The sequence below is a fragment of the Helianthus annuus genome, chromosome 4 (assembly GCF_002127325.2).
Source record: "Helianthus annuus cultivar XRQ/B chromosome 4, HanXRQr2.0-SUNRISE, whole genome shotgun sequence".
Lineage (NCBI taxonomy): Eukaryota > Viridiplantae > Streptophyta > Magnoliopsida > Asterales > Asteraceae > Helianthus > Helianthus annuus.
The window spans coordinates 206066884-206085219 of NC_035436.2; the positions used below are offsets into that span (position 1 = coordinate 206066884).

The window sequence follows — 18336 nt, forward strand, 5'->3', positions numbered from 1 at the left end:
TTATTTATACAACAATTATTATAAATTAAAAATGTACATTACATACATATAAGTTTTATCATAAATTAATAATAACTTTATTATACTTATACACTTACATGTATATACTTTAAAACATACAAAATATAAATACTATTATCAAATGCATATAGTAAAAGAAAAATTATTTTTCACATTATTAACATACTAAAATAAATCAACAATAAACAAGTGTTAATGGAAAATAAAAATATAAATTAAAAAAATCGGGTATATAGTTCGGGTAAATGGGTATGTGGTTTCGGGTAATCGGGTCGGGTATCACCTAATCCCATACCCGACCCAATACCCGTCGGGTATTTGTCGGGTAATTACCCGTCGGGTATCGGGTATACCGCGGGTACCGGGTATACCCATTAGTTTGTTAAAAGATATACGTTGGGATTTTTAAATAATTTTTTTACGATTATAATTATTATATAATTTTATTTATACAACAATTATTATAAATTAAAAATGTACATTACATACATATAAGTTTTATCATAAATTAATAACTTTATTATACTTATACACTTACATGTATATACTTTAAAACATACAAAATATAAATACTATTATCAAATGCATATAGTAAAAGAAAAATTATTTTTTCACATTATTAACATACTAAAATAAATCAACAATAGACAAGTGTTAATGGAAAATAAAAATATAAATTAAAAAAATCGGGTATATAGTTCGGGTAAATGGGTATGTGGTTTCGGGTAATCGGGTCGGGTATCACCTAATCCCATACCCGACCCAATACCCGTCGGGTATTTGTCGGGTAATTACCCGTCGGGTATCGGGTATACCGCAGGTACCGGGTATACCCATTAGTTTGTTAAAAGATATACGTTGGGATTTTTAAATAATTTTTTTACGATTATAATTATTATATAATTTTATTTATACAACAATTATTATAAATTAAAAATGTACATTACATACATATAAGTTTTATCATAAATTAATAATAACTTTATTATACTTATACACTTACATGTATATACTTTAAAACATACAAAATATAAATACTATTATCAAATGCATATAGTAAAAGAAAAATTATTTTTTCACATTATTAACGTACTAAAATAAATCAACAATAGACAAGTGTTAATGGAAAATAAAAATATAAATTAAAAAATCGGGTATATAGTTCGGGTAAATGGGTATGTGGTTTCGGGTAATCGGGTCGGGTATCACCTAATCCCATACCCGACCCAATACCCGTCAGGTATTTGTCGGGTAATTACCCGTCGGGTATCGGGTATACCACGGGCACCGGGTATATCCATTAGTTTGTTAAAAGATATACGTTGGGATTTTTAAATAATTTTTTTACGATTATAATTATTATATAATTTTATTTATACAACAATTATTATAAATTAAAAATGTACATTACATACATATAAGTTTTATCATAAATTAATAATGACTTTATTATACTTATACACTTACATGTATATACTTTAAAACATACAAAATATAAATACTATTATCAAATGCATATAGTAAAAGAAAAATTATTTTTTCACATTATTAACATACTAAAATAAATCAACAATAGACAAGTGTTAATGGAAAATAAAAATATAAATTAAAAAAAAATCGGGTATATAGTTCGGGTAAATGGGTATGTGGTTTCGGGTAATCGGGTCGGGTATCACCTAATCCCATACCCGACCCATACCCGCAAAAAATTTTAAAACCAATCCTATACCCGGCCCAATACCTGTCGGGTATCAGATATACCCGTCCCATTTATGTCGGGTTTCAGGTATAATAATCAGACTCGGGTATTTTTGTCATCCCTACACAAAAGTTTCAACTAGGACAAAATATAATATGTGATAGACACAAAAGTTTCATCTTTGGGGATGTGAGGAGGAGGTTCAAAGAAATCATCACTCTCTCTCTCCCCCTCTCACTCCTCTCCCTTTCTCTTACAATTTTTCAAGAGCTCCCTATACATCTCCAAGTCAACAACAACAATCTCTTCATTATTTAACAACTCCTTTATGCATCACTTTCTTCATCATATAATATTTTTTGTTGCAAGCTCTTCAATTGTTTAAACTAACTCAATTATGCTACTATTTTAGCCTTGAAAATCCTCTTTTCATTGACTTCATCATCATATCATCCCAAAGAACTTGCACCATTAAACTAAACCCTCTCCTCAACTCTTTTACACTATTTTATTCATAAAAAAAAAAAAAAAAAAAAAAAAAATCTCTGGTTTCCATTGTGGGTATCCATATCTATAAACCCCTATGCTATAGATTAAATCAACAAAAGGGTTTATCACTTTCTCCCCTATACATATACATCCCCTGTTCATGTACTTATTGTCTTGAAAATCTTGATTTTTGTTCTAAAAATCAAGATTTCAACCTCACAATAATATCTTCATGATTTCTCACAAACCCACATCCAGTTGACTCTAATTTCAAAAGGGTATTTAAAAAAAATGGAACTTGATTGGCCTAAGATGAGAAAAAGTGTGTTTTTATTGCTTTTTGGCATATGGGTTATGTTTGCAGTGGCAGTTGCAGATGAGGGTATAACTGGAAATTCATCATCTTTATCAACAAGGCCTAAAGTTGTGAATATTGGAGCTTTGTTGACAGTTAATTCAGTTATTGGGAGGTCTGTAAAGCCTGCAATTTTAGCTGCTGTTGATGATGTGAATGCTGATACATCTATTCTTGGTGACACCCATTTGAATCTCATTTTACATGATACAAATTGTAGTGGATTTATTGGCACCATGGGAGGTAAGTCATAAATACTTTTTTTTTTTTTTTTTTTAGGGTTGTAAACGAGCCGAGCCGAGCTAGACCCAGCTCGAGCTCGGCTCGAACTCGATTCGAGCTGGCTCGGCTCGAGCTCGAATTTCAAATCAAGCTGAGATTTGAGGCTCGAGCTCGACTCGATTAGAATTCGAGCTAGCTCGGCTCGGCTCGATCTAGCCCGAACTAACAAAGAACCGCAAAATTTACTACTTAAAAAGACTTAAAAATGAATTTCTTCATAGACTAAGGGCCATAATTGTCATTTAATTTAACCATATGGCTGAATATGCAAGCATAAATAGTACTCCCTTAGTTTTTGTTTTCTAAGCGATGTGGGAAAAAAAATGCAGGATATAAAACTTATCGAGCCAGCTCATGAGCTCACGAGCCGAGCCAGGCCAAGCTCGAGCTCGGCTCGTTTACAAACCGAGCCGAGCCGAGCTGGCTCGTTTACAACCGAGCCAATTTCGAGCCGAGCTTTCTTCGAGCCTTTTTCGAGCGAGCTTCGAGCGACGAGTCTTTTGAACACCCCTGCTTTAATAATTTTGAAATTAGTGTAAATTAGTATGAAAATATTGGTCAGACATGATACTTTTAATTTCAAAATTAATATTAGCAATTTTAATCTTTAAGAAAAACTTGATGAATCAACCAAAGATGATTAATATTACTACCAACTGGAAGTGATTCGGTGTTAAAAGCGTTAACGAATAGATGATTATTGGGGATTTGACAAATAATAGTTTGACTTCAAAAGTCAAAAGATTAATTGTTAGCACTATTGGAGGTAAATGCTCTGTTAATGTTATATTTAACTGATAGTCAAATGTGATATTTTTAATTTCTAAATTAATATTAGTGTATTTGATCTTTAACAAAAACTTGATGAACCCACTAAAGAATGTGAAATTTACTAACGGTTAAGAATGATTCGGTGTTAAAAACGCTAACGAACAGATGGTAATTTTGGATTTGAAAAATAATAGTTTGACCTCAAAAAGTCAAAGATTGTTCTTGATGTTTTGATGTAGCTTTGGAGCTAATGGAGAAAGATGTGGTGGCTGCAATCGGGCCACAATCGTCTACAATCGCACACGTCATCTCACACGTCGTCAACGAGCTTCACGTACCTCTACTGTCGTTCGGTGCAACCGACCCGACACTGGCAGCTCTCCAGTATCCTTATTTCCTCCGAACCACACAAAATGATTACTACCAAATGGCAGCCATTGCTAACGTCATCGAGTACTTCGAATGGAAGGAAGTTATCGCGATTTTCGTAGACGATGATTACGGTCGAAACGGGGTTTCGTCGTTAGGCGATTCGTTAGCTCAAAAACGAGCTAAGATCGCCTATAAAGCCGCGCTTACACCCGGTTCGTCAGTGGACGACATAACCGAGGTGATAACCGCGGTCAACTTGATGGAGTCTCGGGTTTATGTTGTTCATGTGAATCCCGACACGGGTCTTGAGATTTTCGCGGTTGCGAAAAAGCTCGGGATGATGACGAGTGGGTATGTATGGATCACTACGGAGTGGCTTCCGGCGGTGCTGGATTCGTCAGCACCGCCATATTCCACCGTCGCAGCTCCTTTACAGGGTGTGTTGTCACTTCGACAACACACCCCGGACTCTGATTTAAAAAAATCATTCACCACGAAATGGAAGAACATTAAGTCGAAGGAGACATCGAGTTTTAACTCATATGCTCTTTACGCTTACGATTCCGTTTGGTTACTCGCGCGTGCTCTCGACACATTTTTCAAATCCGGCGAAGGTATCACGTTTTCCGCCGACCCGAATCTTCAAAACACAAGCGGGTCCGAGCTGCGGTTATCCGCACTTAAGACATTCAACGAGGGTCCTAGGTTACTCGAAACGATTCTATCAACTAACTTCACCGGTGTAACAGGCGAATTTCGGTTCGACCAAGACAAGAACCTCGTTCATCCGGCTTACGATGTTCTTAACATCGTTGGTACCGGATTTCGAACAATCGGATACTGGTCGAACCGTTCCGGTTTATCCATAAACCCTCCCGAAAAACTGTACGCGAAACCTTTAAACAGTTCGGCGAATGCTAAACGTCTATACGGTGTAATATGGCCCGGTGAAACGAACGTGAAGCCGCGTGGATGGGTGTTTCCGAACAATGGGAAGCCATTACGGATTGCAGTACCGTATAGGCATAGTTACAAAGAGGTTGTTACGAAAGATGTTCGATCTCCACAAGGTGTACGAGGGTATAGCATCGATGTTTTTGAAGCGGCTGTGAATTTACTACCTTACCCCGTGCCTCGGAAATACATTTTATACGGAGACGGTGTTCGAAACCCGAGCTACAGCAATCTTGTGGCTGCTGTCGCTGATAATGTAAGTTATTGTTTTGTTGCATACAATGTTTGACTTTTGAGGTCAACTTGTCTGTTCTTGATCTCATAGTTTTAACTAGGGGTGCAAACGATCCGAGCTATTCGCGAGCTACTCGAGCTCGGCTCGAGAAAAAGCTCGAACGAGCCGAGCTTAAACGAGCTCGAGCCTGAGCCTAAAAATAAGCTCGTTTACTAAACGAGCCCGAACCCGAGCTTCGCTTATCGAGCTCGAGCCGGCTCACGAGCCTAAACAAGCTTTCTGTTTAAATATTTTTATTAATATATTAAACATATATTTATATAATAATAATTACCATTTATATAAATAAAAAAATAACTAAATTATATACATGATAATAATAATAATTAATATAAATTAATTAATAAATATTAAACGAGTCGAGCCCGAGCCGAGCTCGAGCTTGAAAAATTACCTTCGAGCCGAGCTCGAGCTTTAGAAATAAAGCTCTAATTGAGCCGAGCTCGAGCTTTCATATGTTAAACGAGCTCGAGCTCGGGCTCGGCTCGGCTCGTTTGCACCGCTGGTTTTAACTAGCAAGAGTTGTTAATGTTTGATTTGGTACTTAGCTTTTCCACAAGTACACGGATGATCTCTGTGGTTTACACTTTGTAACGCTTTTACTCCCCAGCTTTTTCCAAAAGTACATGGATGGTCCCTGTGTTGTAACGCATCCCTAACTTAGACCTGCTGAAACCTTTAGATTTGTTGGCTGAGGACTAAATGCGTTACAAAGTTGAAAGCACAGGGACCATCCGTGTACTTTTGGAAAGAAAGGGACAAAATCCAATTTTTTGTTAAACCAGAGGGACCGTCCGTGTACTTGTGAAGTTTTGACTTTGACCTCGAAAGTCAAAATCTGGAACTAATGTGCCTTATTTTTTTCAGGCATATGATGCAGCAGTTGGAGATATTACAATTATTACAAACCGAACAAGAATAGTTGACTTTACGCAGCCTTACATGGAATCGGGCCTTGTGATAGTTGTTCCTGTAAAGAAGTCGAAAACCAGCCCGTGGGCTTTTCTCAAACCGTTCACCATTGAAATGTGGCTCGTCACCGGTGGCTTCTTTCTTCTTGTTGGATTTGTTGTTTGGATTCTTGAGCATCGTTTGAACCACGAGTTCCGTGGACCCCCGAGTCAACAAGTCATCACAATTTTCTGGTTTAGTTTCTCCACCATGTTCTTTTCGCATAGTAAGTTTCCTCCATTTGTTATAAAAATAAAGAGTTAATTACTGTTTTCGTCCCTATGGTTTGTCAAAAATCACTATTTCAGTCCATTAGTTTAAAAATTGTGATTTCAGTCCCTGTGGTTTCACTTTCGTAACCATTTCAGTCCATGTGGTTTCATTTTCGTAACCATTTCAATCCATTATGCTGTTAAGTACAGGGACTGAAATAGATACGAGGTGGACTGAAAAGGTTACGAAAGTGAAACCACAGGGACTAAAATGACAATTTTTAAACTAATGGACTGAAATAGTGGTTTTTGACAAACCACAGGGACTAAAACAGTAATTAACTCAAAAATAAAACATAATTCCTATGTCTTATCATATTAAAGAATGAATATCAATATTTGAAATACTTTACTAGTCGAACATGTATTGTTTTATTTAATTATAGGAAAAAATTACAAGTTTTGTCCTTTATCTTTATACCACTTTTCAAGCGGTGTCCTTTTTAACGAATGTTGACAGGCGGTGTTCTTTACTAGGTATTTTGTTGCAAGTTTAGTCCTTTACACCCAACCCAGTTAAAAAACCCTGTTAATTGTTGACAGGCGGTGTCCTTACTAGGTATTTTGTTGCAAGTTTAGTCCTTTACCTAGGTATTTTGTTGCAAGTTTAGTCCTTTACACCCAACAATTAACAGGGTTTTTAACTGGGTTGGGTGTAAAGGACTAAACTTGCAACAAAATACCTAGTAAAGGACACCGCCTGTCAACATTCGTTAAAAAGGACACCGCCTGAAAAGTGGTATAAAGATAAAGGACAAAACTTGTAATTTTTCCTTAATTATATTTACATATTTTGTTATAAAAATTAGTAAACTTATGATATTTTACATAGAGTGAATTTCAAGGATTGTCCTTTATCTTTATACCCATTTTCAGGCGTTGTCCTTTATATTCAAAATTGACGAGTTTTGTCCTTTATGTTTTCATATCATACACATTTTGTCCTTTAGGCCTAACCCAGTTAGTTTTTTCAATTAAATTTAGTTATGTGCTTTGCACATGAGTGCATTTTTGTCAAGTCAAAGGTAAGTTCAACGGCAGATTTACAGCTCAAAGCTTCTGCAACCTTTGAATTGACAAAAATGCCCCCATGTGCAAAGCACATGACCAAATTTAACTGGAAAAACTAACTGAGTTAGGCCTAAAGGACAAAACGTGTATGATATGAAAACATAAAGGACAAAACTCATCAATTTTGAAATTAAAGGACAACGCCTGAAAATGTGTATAAAGATAAAGGACAATCCTTGAAATTCACTCTTTTACATATATAAAATTTCCCAAAAACTAATTTATTTATAACTTAATATGTCCGAGTACTCTTCGTCTATGCCGAGCACTCTCAACTTCCCAGTCAACCGACTAGGGAGCGCCTAGCAACTTTTGCAGCAATCATGTTTGTCAAACATCTATTATCTTATCTATTATTATTCATGTAGGGGAGAACACGGTTAGCACTTTGGGAAGATTTGTTCTACTCTTGTGGTTATTTGTGGTGTTGATCATCAACTCAAGCTACACCGCAAGTTTGACTTCGATCCTCACCGTCCAACAGTTAACGTCCCGAATCGAGGGGATAGATGGGATGATTTCAAGTAACGAGCCTATAGGAATTCAAGACGGGTCTTTTGCGCATAATTATCTGGTCCAAGAACTTAATATTGCAGAATCTAGAATTAGACCGTTGAAAGATAGAACAGATTACATAAACGCCCTTCGTCTTGGCCCAAACCGTGGAGGTGTAGCTGCCATTGTTGATGAGCTTCCTTATGTTGAGATTTTTATGAGTTCTACCAAGTGTGAGTTCAGGATCGTCGGTCAGGAGTTCACGAAAAGCGGCTGGGGATTCGTAAGTTTTTTTAGGAAAAATTACAAGTTTTGTCCTTTATCTTTATACCACTTTTCAAGCAGTGTCCTTTTTAACGAATGTTGACAGGCGGTGTCCTTTACTAGGTATTTTGTTGCAAGTTTAGTCCTTTACACCCAACCCAGTTAAAAAACTCTATTAATTGTTGACAGGAGGTGTCCTTTACTAGGTATTTTGTTGCAAGTTTAGTCCTTTACCTAGGTATTTTGTTGCAAGTTTAGTCCTTTACACCCAACAATTAACATAGTTTTTTAACTGGGTTGGGTGTAAAGGACTAAACTTGCAACAAAATAACTAGTAAAGGACACCGCCTGTCAAGATTCGTTAAAAAGGACACCGTCTGAAAAGTGGTATAAAGATAAAGGACAAAACTTGTAATTTTTCCTTTTTTTTATGCAATCTCCCTTTTACATAGTTAAAGATTTTCGAACCTGTAAGGGGTTCGCACAGTGGTAAGCGCATTTCCAGTTAATGGCGTTTAACCGTTTTACCTTGTACTGGTGAGGTCCCGTGAGTTTTTTGGTGAAGGGTTCTCACGGTTATAATAAAACAAAAAAAAAATAGTTACATGAGATAGAACTCCAAAAAAAGAGTAAATTGCCATTTTAGTCCCTGAGTTTTTGTCCAAATTGTCATTTTAGTCCAAAAAGTTTTTTTTCTCCGTTGGGTCCCTGACTTTTCCTTTTTCTTGCCATTTTGATTACACTGCCTAACTTAGTCTAAAAACCAGGTTATAATCAGGGGTATTTTTGGCATTAAATTATTATGAGGTTTATAAATTATGTTGTAAACTACCCCTGGTTATCACTACACAACAGTTATGCCAAAACTACCCCTGGTTATAACCAGATTTTTAGACTGAGTTAGGCAATGTGATCAAAATGGCAAGAAAATGAAAAAGTCAGGGACCCAGAGGAGGAAAAAAACTATTTGCACTAAAATGGCAATTTGGACCAAACCTCAGGGACTAAAATGGCAATTTGGACCAAACCTCAGGGACTAAAATGACAATTTGGACCAAACCTCAGAGACTAAAATGGCAATTTGGACCAAACCTCAGGGACTAAAATGGCAATTTGGACCAAACCTCAGGGACTAAAATGGCAATTTACTGAAAAAAAAAATTCACATCTTTAGTCCCAAGATCAAAATTATAACTAATTTGTAAAACTTTCAGGCATTCCAAAGGGATTCTCCGCTAGCACTCGATTTATCGACCGCGATCCTACAACTTTCGGAAAACGCAGAACTACAACGAATTCATGACAAGTGGTTAACCACAAGTTCTTGTTCAACTCAAGCCGAAATAGAGGTTAATAGTCTTTCTTTAAGCAGCTTTTGGGGCTTGTTCCTCATATGTGGGATCGCGTGTTGCATTTCGCTCAGCATCTATGTTTGTCGAGTGGTGTGTCAGTACCGTCGGTTTAACCCCGCGTTAGAACAGTCACACGACATTCCCGAGCTCGAACCCGATTCAGCAAGACGGAGTTCGCGAAGAACGTTAAGGTCCACTAGTTTTAAAGATCTCATTGAATTTTATGATAAAAAAGAAGCCGAAATTAAGGAAATGTTGAGGCGACATAAGCGACAAGTTAACGGGCATAACGAGCATAATGGTTCGCCTGACTGAAGGGAGAATTACATATATCCCCCAACGCGTACGATGGTCTTTGACGGAATATTATATTTTGGGTAAATTACTTTTTGAGTCCCTGTGTTTTAATGGTTTTAACTAGTTGAGTCCAAAATCAAAAAGTTTAACGACCTGAGTCCCTATAAGCATTTTCTTTAACCATTTGAGTCCTTTTGAGTCCAAATTTTAACCTTTTTAGTCCAATTTTTTGGACTCAAATCGTTATAAAATGATCAAAATTGGACTCAAAACGTTATAAAATAAATTGCTAGGGACTCAGGGCGTTAAACTTTTTGATTTTGGACTCAAGTGGTTAAAACCACTAAAACACAGGGACTCAAAAAGTAATTTACTCTTATATTTTTCAAGTTTAGAGGAAATATATGAAACCAAATCTTATGCATAAGGGGATATCTTGTGCATATCTTGTGTGTATATATGTACATTTTCACTAGGTGAAGTTAGCTATACTATGTTTTAACAAAGAACAATTTTAAACACTATTTCAGAATTTTATAATTTGATGTACTTAAAAGGGTTTTTGGTGAATAAGCCATAATGTAATTTTAGTTCGTAAACAAGGCGGGTCAACTATATAAAGTTTTATTTTTATTTACGTTTCGAGTTGCACTTTGTTTTGTCGTAAATTTTGTTTGGAAACAAATCGGGTGAAATATAATATGTTTTCATTTGACGATATAAATTTGGGTTACTATATTTTCGACGTAAATTTAGATCGGTAACTAGTCTGGTCGATTATAGTCTATACTTTATCACGCCGCGTGCGACGCCAACGCAGGTATATATTTTGTGTACATTTTGAGTTGGTCTACGTTTCGATGTAAATTTGTTTGGAAAAAAGTCGGGTCGGATAAAATACATTTCATTCAACGGTATGAATTCAGGTTACTCTATGTTTCAACGTAAATTTGGTTTGGAAACGAGTTGGGTTGATTGTAATATATAATTTATCACGTTGCGTACAATGCTGCTACAACGCGGGACGGGTAAAAACCTAGTTTGTAATAGGTATGAATTCTTGACATGATAAAAAAAAACATATACAAAGCAAACATGAAATTAGTGGGCTTTGGGTCAAGCCCACAAACACAATTACTATAAGTAAAATAGGATGGTCTCTGGTTAATGTCAAGAGAATTAGGATGGTCTCTGGTTAACGTCAGGAGGATGTTTTAAGCATTTGTTTAAAAAAAAAAAAAAAATTGAAGGGGTATTTTATGTCAAAAAAAAAAAAAAAATCATTGAGTAATTACATCAAAACATAAAAGTTAAAGAGATAAATGAGCATTAGGTTTTGGAAGTTTCCGAAGAAGAAAGATGAATGTTTGTAGCATATAAGCTAGTACCACAAAATTCACATGAATGTGTAGAAAGTCTACACTACACCCCTATAGAATTCCCTGAAAATTCACAAACAGAAGAGTCGAAAAGTTGAAGTTTTAGCCAATTTAAAAAAGTGAGTTAGAGTGTATATAAAAAAGTGGTATATTTAGCAGATGTATACACTAGTTCAAGTTTTAATATTTAGAAAACACGATATGATACTATTACTCTACACTTCACGTTAGGCAATTGCACCCATCATTGGCGTAATATAGTGATGGTAAGATACCGAAGCTGTCTAAGGATACAATAGCTTTTAGGACTGAGTTGTTGTCAACGTCTAGTCAATCCAAAAGTGAGATTTGTTTTTGTGGCTCGTAAATATAAAATAAAATAAAAGGATAAATTTGTAGTCAATGATAAGAAAATGGGTGTTTGAGACATTTGTTACCTCTTGATGCTTCATTAATTAAAAGTTACCATGGATCACAAGAACCCGCTTTTGAGGCGAGAAGTTGTGTTCTATTAATGCCATAAATTTGTGGAGTTCTTTTTTAGGGACCCTCTCACACTCAACTATATTGGTTTGAAACAGCAAGAAAAATCCCCGCAAGGTTGTATCAAACTAGGGATGAGCACGGTATCCGTTCGGTATCAAACCGGTACCAGTACCGGAAAACGGAAAAAGTGAGTACCGGTACCGAATATACTCGGTACCAAATGCTCATCCCTAGATCAAACCACAACGATATTGCCGAATCAGCATGGAAACTATATAGTGTTATGGTTTAGTATTAAGTAAGAAAATACCATAAGGGGTTTATACGACTCATTACCATGGACCTTTTGGCTTGATTTTATCTCCCTAAAAGTAGTGACGATAATATCAAGTACTTGGTATCTTGATCTTATCTCCACACTTAGCAAGACTTTACCAGACCCTAACAAAACATCTAAGACATCTAACCCTCTTTCAAGCAACTCACATGTTTGATTATACATAAACATAGAAAACATGAATGTTCTGTGCTAGCTGCTACACAAGGTTATTATTCCGTTTCTAAGGATTTGAAAAAACTCACTTCAATATGATAATAGTATGATAATAGGTACTTAAAGTCATTAACACACCTACACAGCTCTTATTAATCCATAATCTGTTTTAATTCACTCCCCATCAAGGGGTTATCGTCCTCCAAAACCCACAAGAACCTTAGCCAAGCATGGGTTCGTTTTGTCCTAAAAATAAAAAAAGAGTAAATTGTCATTTTAGTCCTTGTGGTTTGGCTCATTTTGCCAGTTTAGTCCAAAGGTTTCATTTTTAACATCTGGATCCAAAAAGGTTTAATCGTTGCCATTTTGGTCCAACTAACTTAACTCCATCCATATCTGTTAAAGCTGCCAAGGCATTTTTGTCATTTCATTTTTTGGGTTTATCTTGAAAGAGAAATTGAATCGTCGGTTATGTTTAATTTTTGTCTTTGAAAAACAACCATGACTTGTAGTTTGTCGTTTAGCCAAATTTAGACCCAACTTCTTTGTGTAACTTAGGGTGTAAGGGGTGCTCACCTAATAGGTGAGTCCCCCCTCTTACACGTAACCAACCAGAATAAGCCACGTCAACTCCCCTCTAACACTCCCCTAATACCCCTTTTTGATGGCGGCACTCCCCTATTAGGGGAGTTGGTTTCGAAAGTTGTGCCATCTCCGAAAGATGGTTTCCACAGTTGTGCCATCTTCGAAAGATGGTTTCGAAAGATGGTCTCCCTCGAAAGTTGTGCCATCTTCAGCGGTGAACCCACACCCAAAACCCACCCCGATTCGGGACCCCGCGGGGATGGCGGCGGTGTTCCCGATCGGGGAAAGGGGTCACCGAAACCCCTTACCGAGTACGCCCCGGACACCCTTATACTCTTTTTTAGTGTGACACATCTCTCCATTTTCTAAGATTTGTCTTACATGCTTTAGTTTATCAAAGATAGAGTTTAAAAGTGTGCTCCTTAGTCTTCTTAACTATATAGTTAGTGGTAAAAAGGGTGTCGAACCACGAAGAGTTTGCATCCTATATGTGATCGGGGGGTCGAACCACGAAAAGTGTGCTCTTTAGTCCCCTTAACTATATAGTTAGTGGTAAGAAGGGTGTCGAACCACAAAGAGTTTGTGGTCGGTGATTGGATTTTAGTTGATTAAACGAGTTATGAAGTTTGCTTATTATATCAAAAGTTGTTTGAAAGTGGGAATCAATGATATGATTCCATTTAGTCTTGTGAAACAAGCTAACAACTTTTGGTTTGGAGTGTGAGTGCAGTTGGTTTGCTTGACTACGCCCATTTTGGTGGCTAGTTTCACAACTGTTGTCACGAGTAATAGTTCGAGAGTGGAAGTGGGTAGTGATTGGATATGGATTTGGAGTGTTTCCCTCGTGGTTTGGATCGATTGGAGCTCGTTGAAGATGGTTTGAAACTGGGACTCGAGTCTCGCAAAAGATTCATTCACCCATTGGTGGAACTCGGTTTCAATTAGAGTTTGAGCAACCATGGGTCACTTGACGATCACGACGTGATGTGGGTAAAATGGGTTAATTCAATAGCCAAGAAATAAGAAATGAGCTGGAAAGAATATCAAGAGATAATTGGAGCAAAGTTTTCTAGATTAATTCAGAAGGCCTAAGATGTTCTCTTTTAAGGATTAAGACATAACAATTTAAAGTTTCTTCCTAACAATTGGGAAAGATACGCTAGGGGAAATGTCGGCATCCCCATGCTTTCCTTTATTTAAGCAAACCACTATACTAAACAAACACATAAGACTAAGTCAAAGAAAGACTTTTAAAACCCTTATACATGTGTTGCATGGGCCTTATGATCATCTCCTGCATGGATGCTTTCAACATACATGGGCTTGGGCTGCAAGGGTGTCGTCTGCATGGACTTGGGCTTCGCACATAACAACGTGTGTTTTGTTTTAATCCTATTAATTAAATTAAAATTAAAATTAAAATTAAAACCTATATAAATTAGCAAGTTATATGTGCATTATCACTTGTACCCATGCTTGGGAGTGTTTCAAAGAAAACTTTGATTTTTCTTCTTCATCCTCTATCCCCAATTTACAGTTTGAACAATGGATACAACCTCACTTCTAATCTATTCACCATTATCATGCTCATTATCCCCTTCTAAACCTAAATTCACTCTCAATTCCTCATCCTTCACCTGTTATCCATTCGGAAAATGCTTGCGGTGGAACTTTCTCCCGCCAACAACCACCGTCATTCTGCGTCACCTCAAGCGTCACTCTTCTGCACATCGGCGCTTGCTGTTGGTGAAATACTGGAGAAATCTAGCTTAGAGGACTCGGTTTCGTGTGTTTCTAAAGACCAGATTCCCAAAATTGATAAGAGTGGGAGGTTTTGTAACCCTAGAGCCGCCAGAGAGCTTGCACTGTATGTTTATTTCACCTCAAATTCATGCGATTTCATTGAATTTTATTTGTGTATTGTATTATACACAAAGTGAGCATAATTGTGTTATTTGAGACAAATTGTTTGTTAATTGTACCTCAAAACTTTTCATTGAGTTTTTAGTTTTCATCATGTATCATACTCTGTCAAAACGCAATACACAGAAACCCATCTAGAGAGAAAGAGAAAGAGAGAGGAGTGATGGGAGGTGGCGGTGTGATGACGGTGGTGAAAGGTTGTGGTGGTGAAAGGGGGTTGTGGCTGTCGCGGTGGCGGTGATGGTGACGGTTGCTACGGCGACAATTGTAATTCACAATTTTTCTGTGGATTACACTCGCCGGGCATGTTCTCTCTCTTCACGGTATCATCTCCGATCTACCATTAAAACACCTTTTACTTCATCTCAGATTTCAATTCTCAATCATAAGTCATAGGTTTTAGGTATTAACTATCAAATTCTCCTTTATTCAACTCCAATTTCACCATATCTGATCAATTGCATCAACTCACGACTTCTGTATGACGTGAATGATACACTACGCAGGTTAGGTTTCCGGCGACAGAGTTGACCGGCGATCTCTCACAAGGTCTATTTTTTGGTTGTGTGATTAGTAGATTTTAGTGATTGATGAGTTTATATTAAATGGAGATTTTCGAATAGGGCCCAAAATTTTATCTCGCACATTATAATGTTCGTTGTGTGATGTAGCCAATGTTATAAAGTTTTTCATGAAAAGTTTATTGTTTTCCGAAAAAAAGAAGTTTCTTTATGCTAATCAAAGAATACATTAGCAAACCTTGAACCAACACGGCTGCACGGGAGGTGTTTGATGAAATGTTTGATGAGGTGCATATTCTGATTCCTGTACTTTTAAGTTTTTCGTCACCACTTGGTCTAAAACTGATGAATTTTCCAAGGTGGTTAATGGTTAAGTGCATTGTTAGACAAGGAAGTCACACTAATGAAAAGGAAGAGCTCACACGCGCAGTTGACGTTTGGAACTTTGGACTGATAATGACCAAGTAATCGTTAGCTATGCGTGTGAGGGTTGTGAAAACTTACAGCAACACTACATATGACAAAAAAATTTGTAGATCTGTCAGAGTAGCTGTAATCTTGTGATGTTTACCAAATTGGAATATTACTCATTAACGGTTTTGACATTTGTTTTTGCAACAGAATTTTACTCATTATAGGTGATTTTATCAAGCTTAATTGTACTTTATGGTTCAGAACTTTCCTCTTTCCTCTATTACGTGGCCCCGAGGTCCTTAAGAAATTTTATAGCCAACAATGTCATATTTGAAGTGCTAGTGTCATAAGATGTATTTTGCTATGTGGGTTCCCACCATTCTCGGTATAATTATCTGCTTTGTGTTTTTATAGTTTTTTCCTTATGATGATACGATCTTAAGGTTTCATTTACTTAATCATTTTTGACTTGTGAAACGGAACAAGGAATATTTGAGCAGGTTTTGAAAGGTAATATGAACTTATTCGTGAGTGTTTTTTTTCATACATTTTGTTTTTTTAGGTCCGATTGAATTACCATTTCAAAAAACAACCTTGGTTGATGAAATGACCTGTTATATCATTTTTGCGTACCTCTTTTTTAAGGAAATGTTTCAAACGACTACGAAAATTTATAATTTCCCTAAATAACTTGATTTCATCATTACAGGTGTGTCTATTTTGTATTTGCCTGCCTTCTTTCTACTCTATTTCACTTATGTCTATGTGTAGGTGTTCGGAGCTGATATACATCCAGGTGCAAGAGGCTATGATGAGTTAAGTCGCGATCGGCTCTTGGCGTGGCAGGATCGGAGGACGGAAAGTGCGAGTTTCTCTATTTGCAACCTCTGATGCAGCCATGGTGGTCTAATAGACAGATCTGAACCACGCTATATTAGTCAGCGAATCTGAGCCAAACAAGTTGGTCCGTTTATGCTAACATATCATTATGTTACCTCCTTTTGTAAATGCAATTTGTATCTATTCATATTGATACAACTCTTTGACTCGATGTTTTCTCTTTTGTTACTTTGGCGAGTGTCGATGCCGTAACGAATCGAACGAATACCGGACAATCTTTTAGTTTCTATGATATGTGAATGTCAACCCGGCGGCAACGCGGTGGGTGTTGCATCTAGTTACCCCTAAAAAAACAACTTGCATATGTGTGCTTATTCAACGACCCTAGCACATAACAATAGTGCGTATGTATATGTTACAAGCTGGAGCAAAGAACAACAAAATACCAAATATGTGTATGTGTGTGTTCATTCTACGACCTTGACTATAAGCCTATATTGTGTTTTCTATAAATATTTGGTATTATAGTGTAATATTTACCAGATATAGTTTAGGTCAAATTATAACTTGTATCCTATATATTGAGAGATGGATCAAAAATACGAATGAACAACTTTACAAATTATCATATGCTATCAAAGCCGTCTCTAAGTACCAAACCCTGATGGGCGAAGGACCTTATTGTCGCACATCTCCCTCAACTCCCCTATTCTATTTCGATCCTCTTTTTTTGTTGTCACACATCTCCTTCGATCCTCCTTTATCTGACCAACCGATTGAAATAGGCAAGCAACATCATGGGCGGGAAACTTCATCACCAACATCTTAAACTTTATTCTAGTCACTCAAAGTACTATTTGCGTGTTCCTTTTACTGTATAGAAGTGTAAGTATATGTTATCGGCCGAAAAAAAAACAAAAACAAATTAAACATGCCCAATTGTGTCATAATAACTAAAAAATGAAGTAGATAACACACCAATTGTTTTCAAAAGAAAAGAAAGGAACCCGAGCTTAAAAGGAAAGAAGGTAGTAGTCTATTCAGGCAAAATGAAGTAAAGATGATTACTTTATGGTTTAGTTAAAGATAATAAAAGATAATAAAGTTCGTTTTTTTGATAAAAATAACTTGGTCCTATACCCTTTTGATGCACCCATTTTGGTGGGCAAATAGAACCCTCTTGGTCCTAAAATAACTAGTTTAATACCCGTCCGTTGGACGGCTTACGTTAACAACGTAACAAACAAAGATAATATAATATATATTGAGGGTGTCCGGGAACGTTTCTCCTTTTCTTCTTTTCCATATCTTTTTTTGAAAGGGTTGCAACCATCTAACTTTTCCTTTTCTTCTTTTCAAACCACTAAAACTCATTCTCAACACATTATCCAAACACTACAAAAATGACCTATTAACTTTTACACGAAGTCAAAAACTTAAAAGGAGCTCAAAATAAACAATCTCAAACACCAACATTAAGTGGACACAAGTCTAAACAACATTGCATCAACACTTTTCATCGCCTTAGTCAACACGTGTATCTCATATCTTAGGAATTGAATAAGGTTTAACGTATTACTCTGATAAAGCTAACCTTTAGTGAACAAAATTAGATAATGTGAAAAATAAGTAGCGCTCTTTAAGTGATCGAAGGAAAAACAAATGTTAATAGTAAACAACCACAAAGTGATGAATGTTAAAACGATCAAAGGAAAAACGAATGTTAATGGTAAACCACAAAGTGATGAATGTTAA

The 18336-nt window shown here is 36.5% G+C and overlaps 2 protein-coding genes across 9 annotated transcripts; both read left to right on the forward strand.

Moving 5' to 3' along the window:
- The first annotated feature begins 1901 nt into the window (after window positions 1-1901).
- Window positions 1902-10539, forward strand: LOC110938188 (glutamate receptor 3.4). Its single transcript, XM_022180653.2, has 5 exons — window positions 1902-2807; window positions 3857-5199; window positions 6106-6415; window positions 7901-8310; window positions 9506-10539. Exons 1-5 carry the CDS (start codon window positions 2501-2503, stop codon window positions 9956-9958), a joined length of 2823 nt encoding a protein of 940 aa, XP_022036345.1. The 5' UTR covers window positions 1902-2500; the 3' UTR covers window positions 9959-10539.
- Window positions 10540-14354: 3815 nt separating this feature from the next.
- Window positions 14355-16914, forward strand: LOC118491246. 8 transcript variants are annotated; one of them, XR_004890939.1, is made up of 3 exons: window positions 14356-15209; window positions 15313-15355; window positions 16513-16914. XR_004890939.1 is itself a non-coding variant. In XM_035988832.1 (2 exons), the coding sequence occupies exons 1-2, from the start codon at window positions 14539-14541 to the stop codon at window positions 15045-15047; spliced, it is 327 nt and encodes a 108-aa protein (XP_035844725.1). In that variant the 5' UTR covers window positions 14356-14538; the 3' UTR covers window positions 15048-16914. The 8 variants fall into 8 exon arrangements, 2 of the variants coding, with proteins under 2 accessions (XP_035844725.1, XP_035844726.1); XR_004890940.1 differs by having other exon boundaries at window positions 14356-15129; XR_004890936.1 differs by having other exon boundaries at window positions 14355-16251.
- Window positions 16915-18336: the final 1422 nt, after the last annotated feature.